This window comes from Leptodactylus fuscus, chromosome 7, assembly GCF_031893055.1.
Source record: "Leptodactylus fuscus isolate aLepFus1 chromosome 7, aLepFus1.hap2, whole genome shotgun sequence".
In the NCBI taxonomy this organism is placed as follows: Eukaryota; Metazoa; Chordata; class Amphibia; order Anura; family Leptodactylidae; genus Leptodactylus; species Leptodactylus fuscus.
Window position 1 is genome coordinate 34,643,832 of NC_134271.1, and position 14,325 is coordinate 34,658,156.

At 42.5% G+C, this 14,325-nt stretch overlaps 1 protein-coding gene across 3 annotated transcripts in view; it reads right to left on the reverse strand.

Moving 5' to 3' along the window:
* The window catches only part of PACS1 (phosphofurin acidic cluster sorting protein 1), a 53,783-nt gene that overhangs the window by 7,975 nt on the left and 31,483 nt on the right, over positions 1-14,325 (reverse strand). For 2 of the 3 annotated variants that reach the window (XM_075281593.1, XM_075281591.1), the window contains exons 16-22: positions 9,224-9,378; positions 8,779-8,889; positions 8,231-8,336; positions 5,446-5,488; positions 2,743-2,785; positions 2,466-2,607; positions 1,205-1,401 (exon numbers count right to left, since the gene is read on the reverse strand). In XM_075281593.1, the coding sequence (XP_075137694.1) occupies positions 1,205-1,401; positions 2,466-2,607; positions 2,743-2,785; positions 5,446-5,488; positions 8,231-8,336; positions 8,779-8,889; positions 9,224-9,378 (797 nt within the window). The remainder of the gene's footprint in view (positions 1-1,204; positions 1,402-2,465; positions 2,608-2,742; positions 2,786-5,445; positions 5,489-8,230; positions 8,337-8,778; positions 8,890-9,223; positions 9,379-14,325) is intronic. The other variant, XM_075281592.1, reaches the window with a different exon arrangement.

The following is a 14,325-nucleotide window of genomic DNA, read 5'->3' on the forward strand; positions in this document are numbered from 1 at the left end:
GCACATGGAGAACCTCAGTTATGTGGAGGGAATAAAAGGAGTTCAATAACTCTACTGCAAGCTAAAAAGATTTAAGGGGGGGGGGGGGAATATAATAAATCTGTATAAATATATAAATATCCAATACAAGAAATAAGGGGGGGGGGGGGGAACACACCTGTTCCCTATAAAATTCCCTCAAAAGACAAGGAGACAATCTCTCAGTCTGGAGAAAAAAAAAAAAGGTTTAATCTCAAGAACCGACAAGGCTTTTTCACTGTAAAAACTGTGAAATTGTGAAATAGCCTACCCCCAGAAGTTGGAACCAGCTTCGAGAAAGGATTAGATGCCTTTTCATAGAAAAAAGGCATTGATCGTTATGGAAATATATAGAATGCCATGTCCTTTCCCCGTCCCCTGGTTGAAATTGATGAACATATGTCACATAGTTAGCATGTTTGAGAGAAAAAAAAAAAAAGACATATTAGCTCTTCTGACCCACGTCTGTGACCTGTCATCACACATGTGACCCCCAAAACAGATTTCTCCAGTTGGCCTCCTTTTGAAACAGATATTTTAGCGTGAATTGCTCTATAGGGAGATAACTCCCACTTCAGTAGGTTTTCCATGTTTCACCAAAGAATGCTGAAATCTTTAGCAGGGCATATATGAACTTTAAGTCCTTGCACCAGCTTACAGCACTCAATAAAGAAATAGAGAAAGTTTATTTTGCAGCTATACAAACTGCAAAATGTCAAAAAGATAAACTGGATATGCTGCTGACAGCAACCAATCACAGAATAGCTGTTTCCAGAACCGTTTAAGATACAAACTATGCGCTGCCACTGGTTGGTGTGGGACAGTTTTTATGTTTAGTTTAGATTAAATCAGGCTTCGTACATACGCATTAGGTAGGAATGTATGAATTCTGGCCTTGTCTACTCTTGTGTAAGCTATACGCAAGTTGCCTCGCTACAGAATATATATTCATTAGAAGGATTAACTAAAGCAGTGTTACCAAATCTAAAACCTCATGATTTTAAATTCAAAAGATATTAGAGCCATGACCCCCCTCCTACATTACAAAGAGTGCCAATACTGAGGATCTGTCCACATCTGCCTTGGAAGTGCCGACTCGGTCAAAGATTCTATTAAGAACGCAGTATGCTGGGACCTAGACATTGAGCAGAAAAAGAGGTTCTTGAAGAACATAAGCAGAACTTACCCTTCTTGTTTCGTGACTCAGTAGTGACCACACTTAGGCTCATACTACCAGGCGGTGTATCTGGCCCTGGCAAACGTGACACAACCACAGAACGGAAAATACTGCGCAGCGTGTTCTTCCCTCCTCCTTCTCTTTCTTTTCTCCGGTCACAAGTTAGCCAATAATCAACCTGCAATCCTAAAGCATCTGAAGTGGTCCTACATAAAGAGAAGCCTCAGATTAGTCTCTTTTCTAGAAGAACACACCTTAGATTTCATGTTGTTTGGTTTGATATTTTAATACAATAAGACAAATCCAATAAAACATATAACCAAAACATAAAACTGATTGTGCATTTTAGATTTTTTTTTTAATTTTCAAACATCTCTACACTTTCTGATTTTATCTTCTTTTTCTTGCTCCTGTGAGTGCACAATGCGTTTCGAGCTCCACAAGCTCTTCTTCAGGTGCACAATTACTTGTCAGGTGAGGGGTCACCTGAAGAAGAGCTTGTGGAGCTCAAAACGCGTTGTGCAGTACATTTTTGGCCTATAAAGGTCATATATTTTATTCACTTTGTCAACATTCCATTCTGTGGACCAGAGAGCGCAGACGTCCATCTCTAGCCGCTGGCCTCCTTCCTTCCATTGCCGTCTGGTCCTCGGTGACCAGTCTGTGGATTCTGCAGCCACCTCAACCTCTATGCTTCCATTGGTGTTGTGACTCATTCACGACACCTGAAGGCCAGGGACCAACTGGTCCATGACTTTGTATATTTTTATTTTCAACATCCATTGCAAACTCATCTACACTATAAGCACACTCTGCGTTCTCCCCCCTTTTTGCACAATGATCTGTTTGGGACACACTTTTTGCACCCGTTATAATTTTTTTTTTAATTTTTCATTAAGAAATACATATTGAATCAAAATTGCCTGTGTGTATGAGTGGCATTTTGACATGTGCCAGATGTCTACTTTAAGAAAATATATGGGTATGGTAGTTTAATATTTTAAATTGTAGTTTTGATTTTATTTGTTAAAAATTTGATAATAGTCTTGGTTGACAAAAGATACCGAATATTCAAAACCTGGCAGCAAAAGAGATAACCTTAAAAATGCAGAAATTTTTTTGAGATGACCATATAAAATTGGACAGAAGAGGGATTTTATAGAGGGATGGTCCTCTAACAGAGGTGGGTCTTAATGAGGTTTCACTGTACATTTTACATATTCTATTTCAGAATATACAGCTACACATGTAAAAGTAAAACAAAATGGACGCTAACCCCGTGCTTCCTTGCAGACTAGCACTTAAAGATGGAGAAGACGGAGGAGTTGCTGAACCATCACGAAGGACCCCAGCTGATGAAGGTGGAGAAGTAGAAGGGAGACCAACACCAAGAGAAACAGAATCCTCTGCATCTGAGGGAAAACAAGTAGCAACCATTTAGGGAAGTTTGGAAGACTCATATATACATTGGACAGGCAGAGAATGGGATATTTGTTAGGAATGAAAGGCTGGTGGTATAGATTAGGGAACTCTTCTTCCTCACATACCAGTATTTGGGGGGGACGTCTCCACCAGTCCGACTTTCACCACCTGCAGGGGGACATGAGGGCCAGTGAGAGGAAGGAAACCCCAGAGGAGATTAGAACAGGAAAGCACAAGGAGAAAAGGAAAAAAAAAAGTCTCACCTTCTTAACAAAAGGAAAAATGGATTGGAACAAGAAGCATTCATTCAAATTAAGTTGCTGACCCAAGTTTAACAGGATTCCCCATCCACAGTCAGGAGGCAGACTGAGGGGGGCTGTGCTTAGATAAGGTGGTGAGATTTAGACTACATGCACATGAATGGCACCAATGACACATGAATGATATTTGTGTGCCATGCCTTCCACTGGCCCCTTCATTTAATTAATGAGAATAGGCCCAAAATGAACAGGGAGAGGACTTATCCAGACACCTGGCTGAAAGTGACTTACAAGTTGGTGGCACCCGTCAACGGTAATGGAGGGGGCTTGCAGCCCTTGTTGTTTTGCGTGGCACTATCACAGCACAGGCCTACATTGATGTTTTAAACACCTTCTTGCTTCCCACTGTTGAAGAGCAATTCGGGGAGGGCAATTGCATCTATCAACACGATGGAGCACCTGTACATACTGCACGGCCTGTGGCGGAGTGGTTACACGACAATAACATTTCTGTAATGGACTGGCCTGCACAGAGTCCTGTCTTGAATCCCATAGAACACCTTTGGGATGTTTTGGAACGCCGACTTGGTACCAGGCCTCACCAACCTACATCGATACCTCTCCTCAGTGCAGCACTCTGTGAAGAATGGGCTGCCATTCCCCAAGAAATCTTCCAGCACCCGATTGAACGTATGACTGCGAGAGTGGAAGCGTCATCAAGGCTAAGGGTGGCCCAACACCATATTGTATCCAGCATTACCAATGGAGGGCGCCACAAACTTGTAAGTAATTTTCAGTGTGTGTGTGTGTGTGTGTGTGTGTGTGTGTGTGTGTGTGTGTGTAATGGTTTCGTGTGCTTGCCATTAAAAACTTGGCTACCATACTGACCAAGCACACGTTTATGGAACCTTAAACTTTCTGTCCTTCTGCAGACAGAGCACAGCAGGGAAGCCCCAGCTAATTCTCTTACAGGCAGACACAGGAGAGGAGCTGGATCGGGACATAGCTATTCTAAAGATACACAAATAATACTTTTTATATATTTCTAGTTCTAAGTTCACATTAATGTCGGCCTATCTGTTGTATTGGTCATTTGGAGGACCAGAATAACAGAAAAGCAAACTTCTACAACAGCGGTCACATAAGGAGTCTAACAAACCCCATTGACAATACTGGGATCCATTGGGGGTCTTTTCTTTGAAACTGAAACCAGACGCATTATTTCTGTCTGGCATTTTAAACACACAATGTGGGGGAGTCTGAAACGCAGAGGAGAATCTATTATATAAATTGTAATCTAAAATAAAATAGGATTAAAGCACAACTAAAGCAGGAGCTCAATGAGAATTCTATTGTATTGCTGCAGCACTAGTTAGGGTAGCAAAAGTATACACATATAAAATTTGACATACAGGACATACAGATTACAGGTATATCAGTTTAAAGCTATTAACTTGGCTGGGTTTGGCTGACCGTCTAATGTGTACGGGGATCTACCGACTCTTTCCCATTTGTGGCTGTCAGGGAGATAAGGATCGGCAGCTGTAAATGTATTGCCTGATCCACCATTAGAGAAGTCTAGCTGCAGCTTCTTCCCTTTCCATAGTTCAGTACATATGCACAGCTTGGCTAAACCGAGCATGCATGTGTATGGAGAAACAAGAGAGCTGTCAGCTGATTAAAGCCAGCTACATAGACGGATGCATGCTCAGTCTCAGTATGTCTCCACCCTGTCACCCTATGGTCTCTGACCACTGATAATGTGTATTACTTTTTGGAGACTATAGTGGTCTATTGGACTTCTCTATGACCCTCAATTACCATTTATTGCATCTACAATAAAATACAAACACTCCGCGTGTATCTCAAGACATAGTGCCATACTTTTCAGAAGTCTTGCAATGACTTATAGGGAGCTGCCTTCCAGTAGGTGGAGCTAGAGGCACAGTTTTCTTTTTTTGAGCGCAGCTTTTCCCTTCTGAGCACTACTGCACATGCCCAAGTGCCATTTACTTGTGGACAGTGGAAAAAAGCGCACAAGAAAATGGTGCTCGAGCATGTGCAGTAGTGCTCAGAATGGACCATTACTGCGCATGCCCAACATTTCAATGTACAGCAGCGAACTCAAGCAAAAGAGGGGGCGGTTTGAAGGTATGACGCAGGGGGTGCACGGTGGCCTGGAGGAACGCCCAGGGTGCACGGACAGGCTCATTTACATATCGTTTTACCGGTATGTAATAAAAACGAGAGCCCCTTTAAGTTCTTTCCACATCATGCTTTGACAGTTATTTGCCCCGTAAACATACAAACTTATGCACCGTACATATGGCCAAAGTATATCAGTATCTGTTTTACAAGACAGGGGTAGATTTATGAAGACCTTTGTCTTTATATTTCCTGTGCTGGCAGAACATTTGCTTAATTTTGCGGTATATTGGGATGCAGATCACTGAAATCTACACCAGTGTACTGAATGCATTCATGTGAAGTCTCAAAAACAATTTTTTTTTTTTCAGTAAGTGTTATAAAAGCTAACTTGCAAAAAAGTATTCACTTGTGGTCACTTACCCCAATGAATGGTATGAACTTTTGATAAGAATCATCCTCCTGACTGAGAAAAGAGAGAGTTATGTCATTGACCATACTACATTAATCACTAAATCTAATATATATTTTATTTTACGTCACTGATACATAAATGAAATTCCCTTGCCCTTAAGTTTACTTAGACATGGAAATTCACCACTCCTGACTTGTTTAACCCCTTAAATAAACACTAATTTTTCAGACAACTTAGTCTCCATTTAATGGAGCACCAAATTCTGAACCACAATGTACTGCACTTTGTTTAAAGAGGACCTTTCACCACTTTTGGGCACAGGCAGTGCTATATACTGCTGGAAAGCTGACAGTGCGCTGAATTCAGCGCACTGTCGGCTTTCCCGATCCGTGCCCGGTGTAAAGAGCTTACGGTGCCGGTACCGTAGTGCTCTATGGTCAGAAGGGCATTTCTGACCATTAGCCAGAGACGTCCTTCTGCCTCGCGGCGCCTATCGCGCTGTACTGTGGAGCCGGGAGGAACGCCCCCTCCCTCTGCTCACACAGCTCGTCTATAGACGAGCATTATCAGGAGCGGGAGGGGGCGTTCCTCCCGGCTCCAAAGCACAGCGCGATAGGCGCCGTGAGGCAGAAGGACGTCTCTGGCTAATGGTCAGAAACGCCCTTCTGACCATAGAGCACTACGGTACCGGCACCGTAAGCTCTTTACACCGGGCACGGATCGGGAAAGCCGACAGTGCGCTGAATTCAGCGCACTGTCAGCTTTCCAGCAGTATATAACACTACCTGTGCCCAAAAGTGGTGAAAGGTCCTCTTTAACAATGCAGCAGCTTTCTGCTTGAATAAACACTCTAAAAGTTCCTGCCACTAGGTGTCTCACTTCTGGCTAATTTGCTGTTTATTCTCCGTTGCAAGTTTAAAGGGGTTGTCCCATCACAAGGATCCTATCTATACTGCTGGTTAATGTGGATGTAAGACTTTTCCTAAATACACTGCTTCAGCAAAACTGCTTTGTTTGTCCACTATCTTACTTTATTCAATTCATTGATGACACAGCCCTTGACTTAGCTGCTCAAAAGATAGGGGAGAGGAGCTGCTTTCATTTCTGAACTGTCTTCTGTTCTCCCAGTTATCAGGCTAGCTAATTCAATTGTGTTCATTATGGCAGAGACAGGAAGTCTCTGTATGTAACACAGAAAGGAGTTGCTGCTGCCTGTACTTCATAGTCCAATATGGGTGGGCAGAGCTACACACGGATTTGGGGGCGGAGCTAAACGGCAGGTTGCATGTGAAACCCCGCCCACCAAATGATGCAAGAAACCAGGAAGAAGGAAGATTTTACAGCAGTGAAGACTGCTGAGTATGCGACGTGGGAATGCCCCTTTAAGTTCTGTCCAAGATACATCAGACTTAAAGGGATCCTATCATTCACACACTAATTTTTTCTAGGTACCACGTTGAAATAGCCTTAAGAAAGGCTATTTGTCTCCTACCTTCCATTGTCTTCTCTGTGTCGCCATTCGCCTACAATACCGGTTCTTGTTTGTATGCAAATTAGCTCTCTCGCAGCACTGGGGGTGGGCCCCAGTGCTCAAACAGAACTGGGGGCTTCCCCAATGCTGCGAGAGAACTCTCTCCAGCGCCGCCTCCATCTCCGTCAAGAGCATCCTGTTCAGCCTCTTTTTCCGCCGGCGGCTTGTAACTTCTAGGCCTTAAGCCTTGGGCAGAGCAGACTGGGCATGCCCACAGGCCACGAGAAAATGGCCGCTTGCACAGTATTGTAAACAGCCATTTTCTCGTGACTTGTGGGCATGCGCAGTCTGCTCTGCCCAAGGCCCGAGGCTTAGAAGTTACAAGCCACCGCCGGAAGAAGAGGCTGAACAAGATGCTCTTGACGAGATGGAGGCGGCGCTGGAGAGAGTTCTCTCTGTGTGCTGTTTGAGCGCTGGGTCCAGCCTCCAGTGCTGCGAGAGACCTAATTTGCATACCGACAAGAACCGGGATTGTAGGCGAACTGCGGTACGGAGAAGACAACGAAAGGTAGGAGATGAATAGCCTTTCTTAAGGCTATTCCGACATGTTACAGAGAAAAAAAATAGTGTGTGAATGATAGGATCCCTTTAAGGCAGCTTTGCAGCTTTGAGTAGAAAGAGGAGAAACTGTTCAGTCTTCACACAGTGAATAGAAAGGGGAAGGGTTGACTTTTAACACAGCATGTCTGCAAAAAACCTCTCTCTAGACTGGACTGAATATTCTGCACAACTCGCAGCTTAGGGAGCGTTCACACTACCGTCGGTGTCCGACATGTAGTGTCCGCTCCTAGTGTCCGCTCAAAATCTGTCACGGACACTAGATGTGTCCGTGACACCTGTCATTCACTTTAATGGGCATCGGGTGCGTTCTTTTGCACTCCGTGCCCGTCCTTTCCTGTCCGCAAGAGAAGATGTCCGACTTCTCAAGCGGACAGAAAAACCCTGCATGCAGGGTTCCTCTGTCCGCTTGAGAAGTCGGACATCTTCTCTTGCGGACAGGAAAGGACGGGCACGGAGTGCAAAAGAACGCACCCGATGTCCATTAAAGTGAATGACAGGTGTCACGGACACATCTAGTGTCCGCTCCTAGTGTCCGTGACAGATTTTGAGCGGACACTAGGAGCGGACACTACATGTCGGACACCGACGGTAGTGTGAACGCCCCCTTACAATGAAAGAAAAGTCTTATATACACCTACAAAACAAAAAACTCCACCCATTTTGCAAAAAGTAGATGTTAGTGCAGCATTCTGACTACTTACAGTTTATGCTTGCAGGTTAACATGGCTTCTGCAATTGGCAGCTGCTGGGAGTTGTTGGCGCCATTTACATATTGCATGATACGTCCAATAATGTCAAATGCTGGTTCTTTATAGAGAACAAAGTGAAATAGATCATATTTCAGTTCGCTGAGTGAAATGTAGTCATTTTATGTACTATGATTTGATCACTTGATAAATGGATTATTCCGTTACTTATATTTCAATCTAACCACTGCTTACTTTAAGTACTGACTGATGCTGCGACAGTATGCAACTCTGATGGCAAAGATTGGAGAGAGCTATACAAGTAGGCAACTACCTCTTTATCCTCTGTCTGCCACGGCTAGTGGCCCCCTAATCAGACACAGATCGACGGGGTAAATAAAATAAAAAATAAATAAATTTAAAAAAAAAAAAAAACACACTAATGTAGGGGAGTTATAAAGTGTCTTAATTACGTGACCATTTAATAGATTGTAGTTAATATCAAGCTCATAGCCACTTGATGTGCTTGTTCTTGTGAATATGAGACATATAACAGGACTTACCTACAGATGGAACCTCAGATTTACTGAACAAGTCTCTCCAGGAAGGATCAAAGAACAAAGATGCATATCGAGAATCTAACGAGGATATATATTTACATACAGGATGGGAACCTGGAAGAAATTAAAAAGGCAAGTGAATATCAATTCACATAATATATTTTTTATAAAATTACAGACATATATAACATTTAAAACAAAATGTTATAAAAGGTCAAGTGATCAAAGTTATATTCACTGATAGGTAGGAAATATAAAAAAAACAAAAAAAACTTGAGTCTTCAGTAGTTGATACCTTTTTTAATGGCTAACTAATAATGATGACAGATTACAACGTTAAGAAGCTCTGGGCTTCATCTTCAGGTATATCTAAAAACAATTTCTGAAAGGTAGCTCATATAGATTATAATATTTCTATATCCGTAATTGCAACCATAAATTTACTCACCTAGGGGAACTAAAAGGAAACGCAGGTACCCCAACCAGTCAGGGGTTCGTCCTGCTAAGTTTGTAACATATGCTCCAAGCAGAAAGCTAAGAAAGGCGTGCCCTCCAACGCACACAACTTTTAAAGGACGTGGTGGCCCTGGTGCCATATGACAGCTGTAAACCAAAAACACAATTTTGTAGAATATCTTACAATGTTTGTAAGCCAACATTAGGAAAACAAATTCATTTTGGTCTAAAGGATAAATACCGTATATATTTTTTCAAAAGTGTCATTTTGGTTTCAATTTTTTTTTTTTGCTATTGTATACAGAGGGGGTTTGCTGAACATTTTGCAATATACTTTAAAGGGGCTCTATCAGCAAAATCATGCTGCTAGAGCCCCACATATGCGTGAATAGCCTTTAAAGGCTATTCAGGCACCGTAAATGTTATATTAAACTACCCCCCATCCCCCCCGGTTTAAAATAAAACCCTAAGAAAGAATGTTATCTACTTACGGATCGTGCACGCTGGGCGGGCATTCAGGGTGTGTCTTCATCTTCATCCCCGCCTCTACTTCCTCCGACGTCCTCCGGTCCCGTCCTCCTCCGGCACTCGCAAGCGGACACTGATATAAAAAAAAATGGCCTGGGCGCCTGCGCAGTAGCCATAGTAGAAGCCACATGCTACTGCTACTGCGCATGGGCCCAGGCCACTTTTTTATATCAGTGTCCACTCGCGAGCGCCGGAGGAGGACGGGACCGGAGGAAGAGGAGGCGTGGATGAAGAAGACGACACACCCTGAATGCCCGCCCAGCGTGCACGATCCGTAAGTAGATCACATTCTTTTTTTAGGGTTTTATTTTAAAACCGGGGGGGGGGGGGGGGGGATGGGGGGTAGTTTAATATAACTTTTACGGTGCCTGAATAGCCTTCACGCATATGTGGGGCTCTATCAGCATGATTTTGCTGATAGAGCCCCTTTAACGTACTTTACTATCCTTTAGCAGAAAACAGATTCTAAAGTTCTCCCTCGTAACGCTCTAAAATCAGGTCTGTCCTGTATTCATTCTGTATTGCCATTGAGAGCTGTCTAGACATATTCTCTGATCTGTACAGAAATTATTATACAGTGAAGGGCAGGAGACGAGATGTGACTATGACCTTCAGTATTAAGAATAGCATGATCTTGTGTTATGTATCTATAGAGGACACCTTATTGTAATCCTGCCCGTTTTGATAAAGAGGAGAGTCTAATAATGAAATTCTCTACACGGAACACAAAGTGACAGACTATTTATTACGCTTAATGGACAAAATGAAAAAAACTGCTAAAACTTTTAAATAAAAGGATTTTCACATGGAAAACTTAAAACAAAAAAATCTACAATAATCACATTGAATGTGAAGCCTTGATTTAAAATGGTAGGCAATGCTCTGATAAAACATTCCTTTTAACCCCTTCCCCAACACTTGTTGTACTACAATGGAAGATGTTGGAACGTTATAAATAGGAGCCGAGCAGGAGCCATAGCTCATGTTTATAGACCCTTTAATCCCCTCGTGCCTTGATCTGATGTGCCTCGGGGACTCTGGTGCTCTCTCGGTTTTCCACTTCTCAACAGATCCAGCACATGGAGATCGCAGGAGTCATTCAGGTGCTTATGGCGGTCAGGAGCCTTCAGAAGGCTTCTTGGCGTGCCACAGCAATATAACTATGAAGCAGATGTCAATAGTTATACAGTAGTATTGCAGTTTATGATACAATTTGTCCCACAGAAAATACGCAATCATATGGTATAGTGAACTGAAAACTAATAAAAAGTTTTGGATTTTCAAAGGTGGGGAGAAAAAAAATGGCTGCCGTGAAATAGGATTAAAACACTCGACTTAGCCAAGCATTAGAGATGAGCGAGTACTGCACCCATAGGAATGAATGGAAGCGTCCATTCATTCCAATGGGTGCGTGCTATTGGAAACTGGAGTTCCGAATAGTACTCGCTCATCTCTACCAAGCATACATTTTGTATTTGTGAGGCAAAACCATTCAAGATTTTTTTCATTATGTCCAACAAAAAGTTGAGCTTTTTGCCTGTCTGCTCCTCTCACTACTAAATGATGAGAATAATTTACTATAACTAGAATGAATGACAGTGCAATTCACTATGTAATAAGACAAGTGCAACAGAATGTTCTTTTATTATATACATGCGAAGTAAGGGAGAAAGCCACCTTGCAAAAATGTCGTTCCTTCATCTTGCCCTTTTTCTGTTGGTGGAGTCTCTAGTATTTTATTTGGGACTTCTAGATGGCTACTGTATTTTACACCCGTTTTGTACTCATACTTTTTAAGACTTTTGACAGCATAATATAAATGCACTTGTATTGGCATAAATTAATGCACTATCATACTGTAGGTCTGTAGTAGGCTGTCCATTAGTTAGCATTTAATCAAACTCCATTGTGTAACTCAAGGCACAATACTACTGCACAGCGCAAGCTTCAAATACACAAGTACATGCTCTGCACTGCAGAATTTGTGCTTGGCTTGAGAGTATGGAAAATTATTTGACACTTTCCAAACATCCTCCCTCACTCCAAGACAAATCCAAGATGGATTTTGCGTCAAAATCCGCCTGCAAAAAAATTCTGTGTGAACATGCCCTATCACAGTTTTTCTTGCAGCAATTCTTACAGAAAGTCCACAGAGTTTTCCTCTGCAGACTTTCTGCTTCAATTATACCCGAACCAGAAACCTCCAACCTTTCCCTTAGGTATAGCTGGCATGCTGCCATGTCCAAAAATGCAAGAATTTTGGAAATTGAAGCATTTCCATTGCGGGTATTTCTGCAATGTGTGGATTCGCTATGTGCGGCTTCAGCCTAAAGTTTTCTAGGTTCTAGGTTTCCAGCGCGCTTTCCTGTAAAGAACATCATGACCGTACTGCGCATGCACAGCACACTTGCGTAGTTCTCAGGGGAACTGAGTTCTCTACACAAAAATGGCGCAGGAGAATGCGCAGTAGCACTACCCTGCATGCGTGAGATATCAATCGAAACCGCCAGGCTGAAGGCGGTGAATCGCAAGGAGGAGGAAGTCAAAGAAGAGAAGAGGGTGTGAACAAGCTATGGGGGGGCTTGCACGGAACGCCCAGCAGCACCTGAATTCTTAAAAGCACCTGAATTTTTTAAGGCTATTTAGGCATATGTTTATCTAAAAAACGGAAACTCTAATGATAGAGCCCCTTTAAGATACTGATGGCCCATTAACGAAATAGCAGAAAATAAAATCCAAGGCAATTTCTTTTGCCTGGAATGTAATGGTTAAAAAGTGGTCATAGGAAGGACAACTGATGAATTGATACTAGACACAAAAGATCTAGGAAGCACCGAGCTACTGAAGAAACTCCAGTTACAGGTCTCAAGGAGTGGCCGCTGAGTGGGGGGGGAGACAACACAATCTTGCAATGACGGTCAGATGTCATACAGCAGCAGCCTATGCTTCCCACATGGGGATGAGTGTAAAATAGATAGGGTTTCACAAAAAGGCGCTGCGCTAAATCCAACAAAGTAGAGAATAGACTTTATTGGAATTCATCCACCGGGATGGGCTCACTGTGGTCATTTGGGACAAACTGATGAATTGCTGACAGGGTAGTGGGAGGCAAAGGTTATTACACCTGGCCCAATCCTACAGAGGAGTTGCCTTAAAAAAGCTGCCTTAAGCCAGGGCCCCAGGTGGCGGGAATAATTGTGGCGTTTTACAGTCAGAGTAAAGTGGATGGGACTCTAGAAAATCCCATGTCCACTGTGTGGAAATCACAGCAAGTCAAATATACCGACAGAAACGCCGGCGGTTTCTCCATAGGTATAATTGAAACAGAAAGTCTGCTAAGGAAACAGCTGCGAACCTTCGGTCTAAAGTGCTGCGGGAAAAACAGTGATGCGTTGCCGGCATGGTTTTTCCTGTGGGACGCCACCTGGGGCTATAACCTTAGACTGAAAGGTGTCTGGACAGATGTGCATCACAGATTGCTGTTCAGTTACAAACTGATGACCACTGCTGCAAGCACCTATAACGGATAAGTGACTATCGGAAGAAGGTGTCCGGCCTGATAAATAAAATATTCCTTAAACATACTGTGGACAGCAAGGTACATTTACCAGAAGAGAAGATACCAGGATGCTAATACAATAAGAGGGCAAGCTGCTGGAGGAAATCTGATGCTCTGGGAAAGGTTTTGCTGGTAAATCTTGGGTTCCGACATTGATATGGAGGTTACTTAGAGATATACCACTTACATAACATCTTGTCAAGTCCATGCCTTGAAATATTTGAGCTCTTTTGGTGGCATGAGGGGAACCTATATAACATTAGGCAGTTGTTTCATAGATTTATCTATGCTATATGGACTTTACATACAAAATGCAAAGATTTTTGGTGTACCATGAAATTAAATTTATAGAGAAACACTTATAGGAACATTTTTTTTTTTTTTTTTATAACCATCCATAGCAGCAAAAATGCATACCTTTCATACCTTTATACAATTTTTCACCGCATCTTTTCAACCATTTATATTTAACACCAAATTATTGTGTGTACAGCTGTATCAAATACAATATGTGCACCAGCATGCAATGACTGAAATAGTAGTAACATCCAAGCTTTAATGCAGCCATATTAGTTTTAATCATGGTATGACACCAAAAATGATAATCATCATCTCAGAAAGGGTCATTTGTCCACTATTTTCTATTCTAGACAGAATGGGGGGAATTTATTAACCCATCTATGCCAGTTTTCTAGCATTTAAAGGCTTAATTGTGGTCCATCTTTGGCGCACGACCCTTCATTGCACCACAGATGTGCCACCTTATTCACTCTGCACCTCACTTGACAATTTTTGCAAAAGTGGATGTAGCGGGGCAGCGAGTAAGGTGGAGATACCTCGGCCCAACAGATTTATTACAAATCACATAGAAAACTGGCATGTACAGTATATGAAATCTATGGCAGTTCCTGCCTGGCATAGATTTCTATTCTGCCACATGAGAGTGTTGAGGACTTTATTTATTCTGATATAGGAAACATCAGTCTTAATAAATTCCCCCCAAGGTC